This window comes from Canis lupus, chromosome 3, assembly GCF_048164855.1.
Source record: "Canis lupus baileyi chromosome 3, mCanLup2.hap1, whole genome shotgun sequence".
Taxonomy (NCBI): domain Eukaryota; kingdom Metazoa; phylum Chordata; class Mammalia; order Carnivora; family Canidae; genus Canis; species Canis lupus.
In genome coordinates this window covers 61,040,093-61,055,940 of record NC_132840.1, presented here as the reverse complement: position 1 = coordinate 61,055,940, position 15,848 = coordinate 61,040,093, and the positions used below count along the sequence as shown (strand labels likewise).

Sequence of the window (15,848 nt, the reverse complement as noted above, 5' to 3'; positions counted from 1 at the left end):
GGGAACCGTGAAGTGCGGTGACAGGAAGGAGGTGCCCAGCGGGGGACTGAGCTAGAGACCCCAGCACCATGCCTCCTGCCAGCCCTCTCTGCCTTCCTGCACCCCACCAGCTCTCCTTGCTAATAGCACCTCCTGATTCCTCTGCGCTAGGCCTGACAGACACCTATTACCACGCACAGCAGACCCAGCCCCCTGCCTCAGCCTGTCCGCAGCGCAGAATGCACGGCCAGCATCACCATGCACCTCAAGGTGACACTTGTAATGGATGATTGTTGCACTTCCTAATCCATTTATGTAACCCTTCCTGCTTTGCTTGCAGTTATTTCCAGGGCTTTAGCAGCAATAAAATGGTTCCTTTCCCAAGACACAGTTCATTCAATTTACATCTGGATTGATTATAGCTAAACTTAGGACATGTCTTTACAAAGGAAGGAAAAAACAGCAATAAATCATGCACAGAAATTATTCAGCATTTATTCCCCCTCCACCGCCCTAGTGTCGCAAGCTCAGCATATAGCATTTGGGGGAAAAAATCCTTGCCCTTGAGAATCAGAGCCTAGTTGCACATATGGAAATGCTCTCAGGGCAGGGCATCAGTCCAATTGCCATTAATTCCGTATTCAAGTGGTCACCGGCCACATGGCCAGACTTCCCACTAACTTCATGGTGTTAAGGGGGCTCTTCATCCACTTGTGGCTTCTTTGCTTTTGGTACCCCTCTCATGCATTCTTGTGACAGCATCCTTAGTCTCTGGCCTCTACCCCAAAAGAGCACTCTCACTGCTCCTCAAAAGGTTTTGGTTTAAGACCAAAACCCCCCGCTTATGGGGGCTAGAGTCCAGAGTAAGCCTGGGGATGTGGGATTCCTCCAAGCTCGCCGGGCAGGTGACAAGGGACACACTCTAGGACTTGGTGTGGCACCTATGCATCCTCTTGAGAATGTAGCCATGGCCGTGCCCGCCAGCCAGAGGGTTCAGGTGCCAAGTGCATGGAGGATTGGCTTTTAAATGTAACTTATGTAAATACAAGAATATAAATTTAATTCAAGTAAATATTTGTGACTAAAATTTGAAAATTTAGGTGATGCTCTTAATTCACAGAAGTCCCCATAGCCATCCCCCCTTGACAATCACTGACTTGGAGTAATGACCAAAAGAGAGAAATAAAGGAGAAAGGCCTGAATTTTTATTTTTAAAAAATTTTTTTTGGCTTTTGACCATTTGACATTAAAGGGAAATATGGAGGAAAAATCAAAATGAATCAGGATGAATAATAATCATCAGCCTTAACTGAGTGCCAGGCACACTAGATTCAATCCTTCAGTTATTGTTGAGAAGCAGATAAAGTTCTACTGTTCACATTGTATAGGTGAGGAAGCAGTCGGGTGACACAGGAGGCAGGCCCATGATGTGCAGGCAGCTGTGGCTTTGCTGCAGAACCCAGCCCTTAACCACTACACTCTACTGCCATCTAGGACACAGTGCACAAAGATGCATCATGTGCACTGCCCCAAAATACCATTTTCTTAATGTTTTGGTTGACCTTAGAGTTAAAATGAAGCTAAAACCTTTTTCTTCTTTACACTTCTCTGTAAAATTTCATTACCAGCTAACCATAATAGACCTGTTGTCCCTAATGTGTCCCTGATATAATTCAAATGATATTTAAATATTGGTTTAGAGCTTAGGTTTTATTTAGAATCAAGGGGAGATTTATTTTTTTAAGATAAATGCAGTTATTTAAAATTGCTGAACATTTCATTTTCTTTCCTCAGAATTCTTTTTTTTACATTAAAAAAGAATAGAAGGAAATTTGAACCAAAATAAAGATTTAGCCAAGTTTTGTAGAGTGTTTTGTTTTTTCTTTGTTGTTGCTGATTATGTAATTTATTATTATTTCTTTTGAAGGGCAGATGAGATCCCAAGTGAGTCAGATTTTCCACCTTCCATGTTAGGTTAATAATTGCTATCCCAAGGGCAGGTTCCATCCCTGAAGTAAGATCATCCTTGCAGCATCTTCCCACCCCGTCCCCAAGACACCTGCTGGGATGCTTTGCTCAGGGTCCTGTGCTGTCACACCTGTGTGTTTCTTACAGTGGACCTGGACCGGCTCAATGATGATGTCAAGCGCTATAGCTGCACTCCTAGGAATTACTCCGTCAACCTAAGAGAGGAGCTGAAGCTGACCCACGTGGTCTTCTTTCCCCGTTGCCTCCTCGTGCAGCGCTGTGGAGGTAACTGTGGCTGTGGAACCATCAACTGGAAATCCTGTACCTGCACTTCGGGGAAAACTGTAAAAAAATATCATGAGGTATGTCCTCCTCAGCTGCAATGTTATGTCATCTGTAGGGTGCTGGATGACCAGCCCATTACATACAGTTGTTCAGGTTGTTCACTGCACAAAGGCCCCCGGCCAGATAGATAATTGGGAGATGAAATTATACATGAGCTAAACTTGCCAAGCCAAATGCCCTAGAGGGGCTAAGTCCTTCCTGAAGAATGGACTCTTCTTTCTGATCTGTAGGACAATAATATCCCTGTTAGATTACATAATCAGATGTACAATGCAGTGCTTCAGTGTTCACATCGCCTCTTGGTAGGAATGTGATGGAATTCATAATGGCTGTCACTCCAAAATCTAGGTTCCTCTTACCAAATTCTAAAGGCCAAACTTGAATTCAGTCAAGTCATGAAGATATTAAGCAGAAATGAAGACAGCAAAATGTAAATTGACAGAAAGCATAGAGACTTTTTAATTCTCTAAATATGATAATATTTTTCTTCTAAAAATACCAGTTTTTCCTAAATACTGCAGAGTGCCACCTGGGGAATCAGCTTGGAAAGTATGCAAAAATAAGCAAACATAATTATGAAGATAAAAGAGGAACAGTTACCTAAGGAGGGCAGAGTTGTTCAGAGACCAGGACTCCATGTTCTTATCACGAGTAACACTGTGCTTTTTCCCTTTTAAACACATAGCACTTTATTGGCAGCAGCTCTGTTACTTCCCAATCATGGGAACCTATGGAGGCGCAAAATTTAGAGACTCAGTTTTCACATATGTGAAATGGGACTAAGAAATTATAGCAGATAATCACGTATGCAGTGGTTCTGGGGATGGAATAAAATAGTGCATATGGACTGCATTTTGTAAGATGTGAAACATCGTGTGGAAATGTGTTCAAGAGCATAATGTAAACAATGAAGCAGACATTATCGTTAGCAATTATTGTTTGAGTTGCTTTTCCTCTGTATCCACCAAAGAAAGGAATAGAGAGTGCTCCCCAAATAAAACCTTCAGCTTTGTAAAGCTGGGCTTTTTTTTTTTTTTAATCCTGAAAACAATAAAACAATACTAACAAGTTTAAGGAGGTGACTTTGGGAGCTAAATGAAAATGCATGCGTTATAACTGGTATTTTTAACTCGAGAAGTGCAGGAAATCACATGCCACCATGACCGTGCTTACCTTACACAGGGGAAATGCATTATTTTGAACCTACGTAGAACTTATTTTCTTAGTCCTAACAATTTCTTACTCCGCCCTGCCGTTTTCAAGGGAAAAACATGTTCTCATATCCAGAGAATGCTATAGTCTGTGTTCATTGTGTTGTATTTTTGTTTGACCTGATTACCTCTAGATTGGATGTTGTCCTTTGCATCTAAGAACTGGATTTTGTAACATTTAGTCATCTCCGAGGATCAATGCAGAATGCATTCATCAGGGTCAACTTAAAATATAATCTGGCAAGTGACAAGATCTCTACGTAGGCATGACATTGAGGAAACACATTCGAGTGCAGCCCGTTGATCTATGTGTAGAGCGCTCGATTTTCCTCTGGACTCTGCTCAGATACAAGTTACAGCTTCATCATTTAAATTGTTTATTGCGGAAATGGTCAAACTAAATATATACGCCACCCCTTAAAATCCCCTCACCTCCTAGACAGTTAACTCTACAGAATTCTGAAGGGCCCTTTTCTTAGTTCTTTCTTCTCTCTGTACACCTGGGCAGTTACCTGTCATTTCTGTTCACAATTAGTGTCTAGAAAGGCAAGTCCTTGATCTCAGGTCATCACAGGAGCAGGTCTAAGATGTCAGCATCTTTTTGAAGCTGCTCTCTGAAGCATCTCTTTGAAACATTGCCTCGTAGTATTTTTACTTCTGGGTCTGCAGAGCTCTACACAAAATCACTCTGCCACACTCTGGACGAAGGGACGAAACAGCATCAATCACCCTCGGCCGCCACGCACCTGGAACAAACATGCCTGGCTTGTTGCCCTGCGACTCCTGAAACACCTTGCAACCTGTCACCATGATCACTCTGTTGAGTGCCCCATGAAGATGAGTAGGAGGCTTGTTCCATTTCCAGAAGCAGGGGTTGCTTGAGTGAGGCTCATTAGGGGAAGAATCCTCATTCTTTGTTCTATTCTGTGTCTGTGTTCTTACCCCAGAGAAATGAGAAACCGGTTTCCCTAGCTTCTGGTTGTAACTGATGAGATGTGAAATGAGTTTCCATGGGGCATGAGCACCCTTAGGAGGGTAACTGGAATCTGACACATAAGCGGGCCTGCGTGACTCTGCGTGGGTATTTCTGCTCCACGTTTAAGGCATAAAACCTGAAAAATTATAAAGCTCTTAATGAAGTTTATATAACTGCTCTTTCCAGGGGTTGTGCTTTTTCTCCCGTAGGGGGTGAGCATTTTTCACTGTGCGACACAGTTACCTTCTGTATGGTTTTCTGTTCTCCTAGGTTAGTAGGCATCCTGTTAAGGTGTTTTCCTGTTTGTGCCTCTTGGAATACATAGGATACAAAAGATACTTGGGGTAGAGATCTTTCAAAAGGAAGGTTCCAGAAAACATACTGTGTAGACAATTAAAGGATGCAGTTATTTCAGTTCTCGTCCTTCCTTGATAGTGCACCACAGAGGAACAGAATCTTCCCTAGAAATATGGTGACCTTGTTTTTTTTTTTTTTTTAGGATTTTATTTATTTATTCATGATAGACAGACTGAGAGAGAGAGAGAGAGAGAGGCAGAGACACAGGCAGAGGGAGAAGCAGGCTCCATGCCGGGAGCCCGACGCGGGACTCGATCCCGGGAACCCAGGATCGCGCCCTGGGCCAAAGGCAGGCGCCAAACCGCTGAGCCACCCAGGGATCCCCGACCTTGTAAATTAATACTGAAATGTTTTTCCTCTGGTCCCCTGTCCATGTCCATTCAGGCAACAGCCGAAAACTCAGGAAGCAGCAGAAAGAAAGATGGAAGTTCATTTCTCTCCTTCCTCTTGTGATTCTGTGGCGATGCTGCTTACAATCCCCTCTCCTGTTGAGTAGAACTTTCTGCAGTAATGGAAATGTTCCTTTCGGCAGCATCCAGTATGGTAGTCACGGCAATGTGTGATTATGGGCCACTTGACATGTATAGAACAGGAAACCGGACTTTTAATTTTATATGATTTTAACTAATTTAGATGTAAATAGCTACACACAGCTAGCAGCTCCCATACTGAAGAGCACAGTCTGGACCCATCTCTATTTCTGGCACAGTCATTCCTGGTCTCTGGACAAAATGGGGGAAAAATGACTTTAGAGGATTATTTTTATTTCACTTTAGAATTTTATATTATAAATTTGATTCCTATTATAGTTTAAGAGTTAGGAAATGTAAACAGATATTTATATCTGAACAAAAAGATTAATTGGAGGTTTTAAACTGTTGAGCTTCAGACTTGCGATAAAAGAATAGTACTTTTAGTTTTTTACATGTTTTAAGCATCTGCCATAGAAACAAATTTAGCTAAAATTGGAAATTGAGATGAAGGAGACAGAATTTTTTTTTTTCTAAGAAGTTTCTACTTTCTGGCAAAAGCAGTGAGATTTGGGGTTATGATGATAGCCCACCATAACGAAAGTCAATAATATTTCTTGTTCTAGAAATCGCATTTCTAGAGCTAGTGTAGAGTCTCCCTGTTGCCTCCTCTTTCTCTCTCTTTGGGTGAGACTTGAGACCACACTCCCATGGGCTCTTCCTGCTTTCCTGAGGGACAGGGCAATAGAACAAAACATTGCATGACTGGAAGGAAGACGTGGTGTGTGGTTCCAGCTTTGCCACTTGGGAGGCAGCCAAAGCCCCGTCCATCCTGCTGGGCCTGGGGACTCCTCCCTGCATCCCCACCATACCCCCACGATTTCGGGTTCCCAGACGGGCCTGAAATGATATGGCATCCATGACTGGTCAGCTATCCTATCCCACATCCCACCTTCCTGAAACTCTGTAAGGAACACAAGCAAACTGGTGGTAAAAGTGCTAAGTCAGTGGAAGAGAATGAACAGTTAATGTTGCTAGAAGAGTTCACTGGCTCATCAGTAGTAACACAACACTCACTTCATGCGGATGCTGGATAATCGCAAGGATCTCAAGACTGGAAAGTTCACAACAGATGTGGGTGGACTCCTCTGAGAGGAGGTCTGGCTGTCCCTGCTCCGGCTCCCTCACAGCCCCGATGACTCACAGAGGGAATGGACTCTGCATTTAAGAACAAAATGTGCACATTCCTTCCTTTCTAGGCCGAGCTTCCCACATCGTTTTTGCAAAGCTGCCTCAGGGTGTGCTACCCCTCAGGTGGACAAGACCATCTGTGACATGAACGATCCTCTGGGCTAATTCCATGCTCTGACTTCAGAGCCCGCTGAGCCTTCCATTACGTTCTTTGCAGCGGGAGGCTGAACACACAGTTAACAACCCCGGAAGGTGCTGTGAAAATTGGGTAACTGCTTAGTTCTTTAAAGGCTGGACTGTAGGATGCCTGGGTGGCTCAGTGGTTGACCATCTGCCTTTGGCTCAGGGCATGATCCCAGGATCCTGGGATCGAGTCCTGCACTGCACTCCCTGCATGGAGCCTGCTTCTCCCTCTGCCTATGTTTCTGCCTCTCTCCCTGTGTCTCTTATGAATAAATAAAATCTTTAAAAATTTTTAAATAAAAAATAAAGGTTGGACTGTAGCATTCACCCCACAGTAACCCCCAGGGTGCTCACAGAAAAGTTAATGTCTACAGATAGTGAGGTTGCTCTTTGAGTATTTGTGAGTTTATTTACCCAGACTCTAATCCCAGCCTTCCATCACCGGCAGACTTCCTTTGCCAGGAGTCGTCGCTAAACTCTGTCAGCGGTGTCTTTCTTACAAGTATTTATCTTAAGACATGGATGGAGTGAGTCCTTCTGCTATGGTGTCCCACGTCTGCTGGGACCACTGCTGGCAGCTTTGGCCATTACCCAGGCAGAAAATAATATGTTATCCCTTCTCCAGATATTTGTCCATTTCGGAAAAATGGACTACCAGCCCTTAAAAATCTCAAGTCTCTGCACATTTTTCATAAAGTCTAGAAGCGTGAAAAGCACAGGATGGAAGCAAAAATATGAAGCTTTTTTTTTTTTTTTAAGATCGGAAACCATCTGTATATGGAACACCACCTGCCTTAGAACTTGGGTAGGATCTAAAACTCTTAAGGATTCCTGCTTATACAGTGCATTTGTCTTGAAATATGTTTATGTTTCTATGTCAGCCATTAATTTGAGAACTATTACAAGGCCTTAACAACCTTTTTTTTAATATATATATATATATACTCCCAATAAAGAAGAACCCAACTCAGCAGATAGCTTTTCTGCCAAGTTTTGTTTTATTAGTGTAATAGCTTTATGGCCATGATTCATTTGGTGGTTTATTGGCAACAAGGCAAGTAACCGAGGTGAAATATCTTTCATGATGTGGTAATTTGCAAACTGAACATCTTTGACTTTGTGCAGCGTTGTGAAAGCCACCAATTGTCTCAGTCATTCTCCGGTTAGTAAGAGTAAACTTTGCCTGGCTTCGTGTGGCTCTCCAGATTGTGGAGAGGGGTCAGGATGTCCATTTCCACCCACAGGTGATGAGAAATGGCTGGCTGCTCCTAGGTGGGCTCTTAGTTCAGGGCATGCTTGCAGCTGTGAGCCACAGCTCGGAAACGAGGAAAGCATTTGGGGATGCTCCTATTCCTAAGTATCCTTCAGCAGCTGTAATTAATTCAATGGTTCCTTCCATTTAGTAGTGACCAGATAACCTATAACCAGCCAGTTTGCCTTCACAGATAAAGGCTTTTCATTTCTCTTTTAACTTTCCATGCTCTCTCAAGTCAGCTTTGCTTTCTTCCTCCTTTCAATGCTGTGTACCTGAACTGAAGACTGTTACATGGTATGAAAGCTTTGAACATCAGTGCTGTGATCAGCCAGGAAACAGTCCAATTTCCACTTTGTTCAAACAGTGCTTTCCTGTCTTGTCTGAGAAAGTGTCAGCCAATTCATTTTTCTCTTCTTATCAGCAAAACACATATATACAGTGCCCACATTGCTTAATATAAAACTTAGGGAAAATCCCCACACATTTGGGAGACCAGTTAGAAAAACTGCCAGGGCTCTGTGCTCATCCGCAGCACACACTTTTGTTTGCCATCCAGTGAGAAAGCAAATCGACAGAGCCCTGATAATGTGGTGCCAGTCATCACAGCCCATGAGGCTATTGTCACGGCCTTAGCTCATCAGATGCTCCTCCTGCACATCTGCAGACATCTGGATTGTGTGGAGCCTTGGACAATAGTGACTAATTCATATTGGAGAAATTCTCCGTGATGCTGTGGAACTCAAATGCCCAATGCCTTCCATGGCAATCTGACCAAATACAGCCTAGCTCTGGACTTGCTTACCCATCGTGACAGGGTGTTCAATATCCCAACATGTAACACATTCTTCAACCGTTGTTGTTGGGTTTTTACTTTTTTTTAATGAAGAAGCTACATCTTTTTTTTTTTTTTCTAATGAAGAAGCAACATCTTTTTTTTTTTTTTTCCTTTTCTGTAGTTCCCAGCAGGAGAAAGCATGGGAGCCATAAACAGAAAGCAAATGTCACTGTAATTCTGCTCTTGATACTTTAAATCTTCTTCCAAAATCGTGAAAGCATTAGAAGTGGTGCAAAGCATGGGGCACATTCTTTGGCCTCTGCTCTATTTCCTGGGTTGTTGGTGTGCCAGCTGTTTGCTAGAGGTGGGAGAGAAGATGCAGATGCAGGGGGGAGGTAAAAAGGAGAGCACAGGAGCAAAGGCTTCTGGTTGGGGCCCCGCCCACCCAGGTGTGTTTCTTTAGCAGCTACTAGGTTCTCAACGTGCTACTGAGCCATGCAAACCAAAGTCCCTGTTTCACAGGTGAGCTAACCCACATGGAGTCAAATTCTGGTGCCACCAATCACCAGCTCTGTAATTTTGGGCAAGTAACTTAATCTCTCTTCCCTTATCTATGAAAAATTAGAAATGAACCTATCAGTTTTGCAGTGAGATCCAAATAATTTAGTATTTGCAAAGTCACTCAAAACAGCGTGTGGCATCTAGTAAGTACTCAATAATGTTGGTAATAGTTTCTGCTATCCTTGCCCTCCAAGCGTTTATAATCCAGCAGACAGAGGGTGATGGATTATATGGATTATATGGATGGATTATCACACATGATAATGGTGTGAAATTATATGGGACACACTGAGTGTAATCCAATGGCAGGAGGAATAGGGAGCTATGTCATCAGCCATCACACATATCGTTCAGACCAGCTTCACCAACAGCAAATACTTTCAGCCTCTGTGCCTCAGGCATGAAGTCTCCTAGGGTATCATCTCCCCCTCACTGTGGGCTCATATATGTTGTTCTGAAGCTCTGCTCCATGTAGGACTCCACGTTCCACTCTGGTAGCAGAGCCCAGGCTCCATGGCTTGATTGCAGGTTGAACAGATGAAGGGGTTTAGTCTCCTCCTCCCTGGAGCCCCCATGGCACAGTAGAGTTGGACCAGGGGTGGTACAGAGAGCTAAGACTCGGAACCCACTCTCCTGGTAGATGGTTCTGGTTTGTTCAGGACTTGAAACAAATAATTGTGTGAGGATGAGCAGATTGCTGGGAAGAGAATCCATGGTAAAGAGGCAGAGAAATGCCATGGAAAGTCCTGCAGATTCTAAGGCAAGATTTTGCCACACATTACCTTCAGCCTGGACCACGGTGTGCCAGCCGAAGCACATCAGGTCCCCAGTCTCCTCACCTGTGCTGCCCGACACCCCTGCGAGACACAAAAGGGAATCACAGGCACACAGAAAAGGCACCAGTCCCAGTGTGCTAGGACCCTAGTGGACAGAACCCTGTGCCCAGGTCCAAGGGGTCAGAGGACCCTATACCCGGCACAGGGCCTCCTGGAGAGGCTCAGTCTTCCAATATAGACAGCAGACATAGGGTATGTCATCTGCTATGTGACAGGGTTTGCTGGAGGGCAAAAGAAATAATGTGTCTGTGCAAATCCTTTGAAAACTGCAAAATACAGCATAATTGTATGGTAGTGCCCACTGGAGTTTAGAGTCTGACAGGAAAATAGAACAAAAAATTGAAAGTAAAGACTAACAGGAACCTAAGAACATGAAGCAAAGAAGCAGTTAAACTAACCAGATCATTTATGTGAAAGTGCGCACATGATTTTACAAGTAATTGTGTCTGCAGTGAGCAATGTGTGATTCCAGTGAAGGCCACTGCAGGGGAGAAGTTAGCTTCCACATAAACTTACTAGAATCATGTTTCAGCTTTGTTTTTTAAAAATTTTTATTTAAGTTCCAGTGAGTTAACATACAGTATAATATTAATTTCAGGTGACTCAGCACTTCCCTTCATCACTCAGTGCTCATTATGACAGGTGCACTCCTTCATCCTCATCACCTGTCTCCCCCCCATGACTTCAGTGTGTTGTCTGTAGTTAAAGAGTCTGTCTCTTAAAAAAAAATTAAAAATTAAAAAAAGGTCTGTTTCTTGGTTTGTGTCTTTCTTGTTTTGCTTCTGAAATTCCACATATGGGTGAGATCATATGTTATTTGTCTTTCTCTGATTTTCCCTTAGCATTGTACCCTCTAGTTCCATCCATGTTATCACAATCAACTTACTAATTTTAAAAGGATATATTTATGAAGAAATGCTATATTGATAGGTAGGTATTAATGTCGAAAGATTCTAGTGGAGCCTGATCTGTTTTGACTTATAAAAGATGTTGTGTATTAACAAATATATAAGAACATAAGCACATTTCACTTTATTATGGCCACTAATCACCTTCATCAGGGCAAGATATTTTACCCCAATGAAACATTTAGCCACAGCAGCATATTACGTTCATGACTTTATTCACTTTATGTCTACAAAGTAATAAGTGCTCAGTATTGTATTTATCCATAACATATGCTTTGTTCAAAAGAATCTTTATGACAGTATTTGGAGCAGCACTTGGCATGAAACCGGCCCTTAGAAATCTATCAATATATGCCAGGACTCCTGAGCTTATCTTGGTCTGTAGGCTGGTGATGCAGGAGGCTGCTCTGTGATGAGCAGAACACTCCACGTCATGAAGCTGATGATTTAAGAATATTTACATGAGAGCATCATAATAGCAAAAATCATAGCTTCTATTGGTTTCTCAAAAGGTTGAGAACCAGTCATCATAAAGAGAATAAGGGATATCTAGTTGTGTTGACTCTCAGAGTTTTCTAACAGGAAATATACTTCTTGTCCTAGGTATTGAAGTTTGAGCCTGGCCATTTCAAGAGGAGGGGCAGAGCGAAGCATATGGCTCTTGTTGACATCCAGCTGGATCACCATGAGCGGTGTGATTGCATCTGTAGCTCCCGACCACCTCGATAAAAGAATGTGTGCCTACTTACCCTGAATACGAGTGAATCTTTAGTTTAAGGAGGGTGTAGTAAGAGATCCTTTTCCTGCCAGCAACTGAACTTAATGACCAGCCTGCAAAGCAGTGAGTGCAAGTGGCTGATGAGGTTCAACCTTGCTTTGTTAGCCATGGCAACTAGAAAGCTATATCACTGACTTTTTATCCAAGAATATAGGATTGCATTTAAGAATAGTATCGGAGAATATATGCACATATATACACACATATATATATTCTCCATGTCTGTGTGTAAATACATAAAATGGTTTATTCAGTGTGTATGGCCAGGTACACCAGAGCTTACATATGCCTGAGTTATTTAGAGCCTTAAAATCTTTTAACAAATTAAGGGACATATTAAATACATGAAACATGGCCCTGGAAGATTCAGAAGATTAATTTGTTTATTTTTTAAATTTGAATCACAAAACAATCTTGGATCTTGCTCTTTTAAAGAAAACACCTTGTATATTAAAAACCAATAAATGAGTTTTTCTTACATATACATCTTAATTATAAAAAAAGGAAAAAAAAAAAAGGCAAACTGTGGTTTCTGGGAGAAAAGGCACAGTCCTACCTATTTTTCCCGTGGGACACACTACATGCTTACCTATGTAGACAATAATTACCTATCTCCAGAAGCGTGCCATAATAATATAGATGCTTTAGAAATTAAGTCATGAAGTCCTCTTTTTATGCATCTTGCTGAGGCATGCAAATTCATTTAACATCTGTCTCAAAAAAACTTCTCAGGTTTTATTATTATAATCCTCCCAGAGACAATTTATGAAGTGTAGCAGAATTTTGAATTGTTTCTTTCTGAAAGCCCCTCCACAAAAGTAGTCCCTTTGGGAAATGGCATGAGGACTGTATGAGCCTTTAAAAAAATAGTGCTCATTGAAAGATCTGGGTAGTTTAAAGTAAAAATAGTGAACATAGAAATATTAACAGAACTGGAAATTGGATGGAATATTTGAGTGGATCCATATTTAATAACAGATCCAAACTCTCGTAACTATGCCAATTCATTTAATGTATCTTGCTTTTATGATCCCGTCTCTCTGAAATGCACACGTGGATTTATGATGGCATTTTATATTTGGTGAGCATCATGAATTATGTATACCTTAAAAGCCTTCGTGTATTAAAACAACCCAATTTTATTGATGTAGATTCCTAATCGTATCTTCACTCACCATTCTGAATTCCTGTTTCTGAACTACGTGATATCAGACTTGGGGTCTCTAGTGTTCTCCAGATCTGTGGAGCTGGTTCTAAGAAATTACCCTGAAAGTTACAGCAACACAAATTTGGCCTCGCGCCACCACTAGAAATCTTGGGTCTGCACCTGTGGTCATTACTGGTATTTAGAATAATTTTCCCTCCCTGGCTCCCCACTGTCTATTTGAAGAATTGACTCCCAGAGTAGGAAGTTTATCATTGAGGGCAATGCTGAAATCAGAGTGAGCTCTGGTTTTCTTGCTGCCTTGAAACAAAAAAGGGAGAGCCAATTTCTTCCGTGAGTCTTGGGCCCTACTGACCAGAACTAGTTTGGGGGTGCATGATGGGGCCTGGGTAAGCCCTGGGTCAGGTGAGCAGCCTAAATATACCTGGACTGAAAGCATGGGCTAAGTTCTCCACCATCCGCATTCGTAGGCCCCTCCCCTTTCAGTTCTTTGAGACCAAAGGTCTTTGGTTATTAAAGATGCACCTGTGAGATTTCCCTGGCAGCACCCAGTCGGTGCTTCTACCACAAGGGATGAGTGGTGAAATCACTGCATTGTTGGGTTGCCCAGAACTTCAGAAACAGCCAAAGCAGATGCACTCACAGTCAGGACTCCTCGACCCCTCACAGCCACCTACCACTTACCCTATTGGTTTATGTGCCCAAAGCAAAATGTGTCACATCACTCCGGGGTGTAGGGCTCATGTCACAGCTTTAAGTAAGAAAAAGTAGAGTGTTCTATCCAATTTCCAATAAAGCTTCCAGTCTGCAATCACCAGGATGGTTTTCAGTTAAAGGCCCCTCTGTACTTTTTATTTATTAGCTGAAATGTAAGCAGGCATAGTCATTCACTTTTGTTTCTTCTTTTCTGAGTGTTTTATTAAAATGTCTCCCTTGGTTATCTGTTATCTATTGCACTTCCAACACGTAGCCAATAAATCTGTTTCATTGCCATCAAAGGAATAAAAAAGCTTGCCGTACAAATTACATTTCAAAACAAACCCTAATCAATCTGCATGTCTGCATGGCTCACTCACCTGCAGTAATGCCTCTCATTCAAGATGTTCTTAGAGAGCAGAATGCTTTCATAAGGAGAATTTTTTATGTTTTTTGTTATATCGGTAACAGGCAGCTTTTTCTCTTGCAGCATTTCTCTGTAGCAAAAGTAAAATTCCTCTTACCTTTATGAAAAAAAAAATGTATTGCTTTTGAACGAAATTACTCCATTGTTTAGTTCCCAGTGGCAGTTTTAAAAGGTGTACAATGTTAGAAACTCACTTCGCCAATGTATGCAGCTCCGGGGCGGGGCACCAGAGAGCGAGCTGTCTGCTGGCCGGGCGCTTGGGTTCCGGGTGTTCCGGGGTGTTCCGGGCAGCAGGGCGGGACCTGAGGTTTTGCTGTTTTGTTGTTGCTGTTCTTTCGTTTCTGTGTCCCCACAGGGGCCTTTTAATAAATATAGTCTCCTCTGACATTCCTCACCTAAGAGTTCACAGCCTGTCTCTTCCTTAGGGGCCTGACATTGGTAACATCCAGACTCATTTCCCCTTTGCCTGCCCTGGCGGCTTTTCCATCCAGGCCCCAGCCCGGGTGTGAGTATGAACAGCTCTCGGGGGCCCATCCGTGGAGGGGCTGCGCTCCCCAGGACTTCAGTGCATGGTGTGGAGGTGGGGGCCGCGGGGAGGCCGAGCGAGGGGACAGCTCTCCTCTCTGCGAGGTTAGCTCTTGCTTTCAGCCTAGTCTCTATCTTCATCCTACTGGAGGCACGACGACAGCTGCTCAGTGTTGGGTGAGACTCGGCCACTGTATTTAGCTGAGCAATTTCAGGTTATTTGGGGAAAGGAAGTAGAGACGAGTATTCTGTGCCAAGAAACAATTTTACCATAGGAAATACCAGCTCATGTGTGAGTCAAGTGTGGGGGACAAAAGGAAGGAATCCAACAATGCTGTGCATGGCAGTTAACTCAGATAACTGGGATTTTTATGTAAAAATCATGCTAGTTATATACGTATATCAGCGGCATCTTAATGCACGTACCTTAATAATCCTCTGTTATTTCCTGAAGTATATACGTGTCCAGTTTTATTTACTCTGAGAATGACTTAACAGATGTCCAAATTGTTGATATCCTCCCAGGGTCCTCTGAAAGAGTATTAAATTAAAATTCATAGATTATTATTCATGCCTGAAATCCCAGGAAATACAGTTGTGTTTATCGACAGCTCTGATCAAATATGCTGGAAGAGAGAATATTTATAATCCACTGGTTTTTATTGACAACCACTTAAATTTTGTTGTTTTTAAAGATCGAGTTAAAGACGATGAAGGCCTGCAAGACTTAACATACAGCACGAGGGCGGGGTGTCTCCAGAGTAGGAGGGCATCACCAGTGGGAATGCATGAGCAGCTAACAGCTCTGTTCAGGACTTCATGCTTGCTCTTCGTGTTACAGTCCTGAATTTGCAAGTTAACATGTATCTCTTTAAAATAAATTTCTTTTCTGTAGAGCTCTGTAAACATCCGTTAGCAGGACACATTGGCCAAGAGGGGAGCAGAGTCCCTAACAAAGCTTAATGTACTTAGCGTGGCACATTATGGGCCAAGAAATATTCATTTTCCAATAAAACCATTTGGCTCTCTAATTATTTTAAACTGTTGGATACTGGCTACCAGGTTTAGTGGCCAGGAACCAAATATTAAAATAACTCTTGGATTCAGTGTATATTTTGCATAATTCCTATAATAGAGATTCCCTTTTAAGAATATATCGTGGGGGGATCCCTGGGTAGCGTAGCGGTTTGGCGCCTGCCTTTGGCCCAGGGCGCGATCCTGGAGACCCGGGATCGAATCCCA

The 15,848-nt window shown here is 42.6% G+C and overlaps 1 protein-coding gene across 2 annotated transcripts in view; it reads left to right on the top strand.

Moving 5' to 3' along the window:
* PDGFD (platelet derived growth factor D) overlaps positions 1–14,475 on the top strand; it is a 229,311-nt gene extending 214,836 nt beyond the window's left edge. For both annotated transcript variants that reach the window (XM_072821774.1, XM_072821773.1), the window contains exons 6-7: positions 2,095–2,309; positions 11,619–14,475. In XM_072821774.1, coding sequence (XP_072677875.1) covers positions 2,095–2,309; positions 11,619–11,744 — 341 coding nt within the window. In that variant the 3' untranslated portion in view covers positions 11,745–14,475. The remainder of the gene's footprint in view (positions 1–2,094; positions 2,310–11,618) is intronic.
* The last annotated feature ends 1,373 nt before the right edge of the window (positions 14,476–15,848 follow it).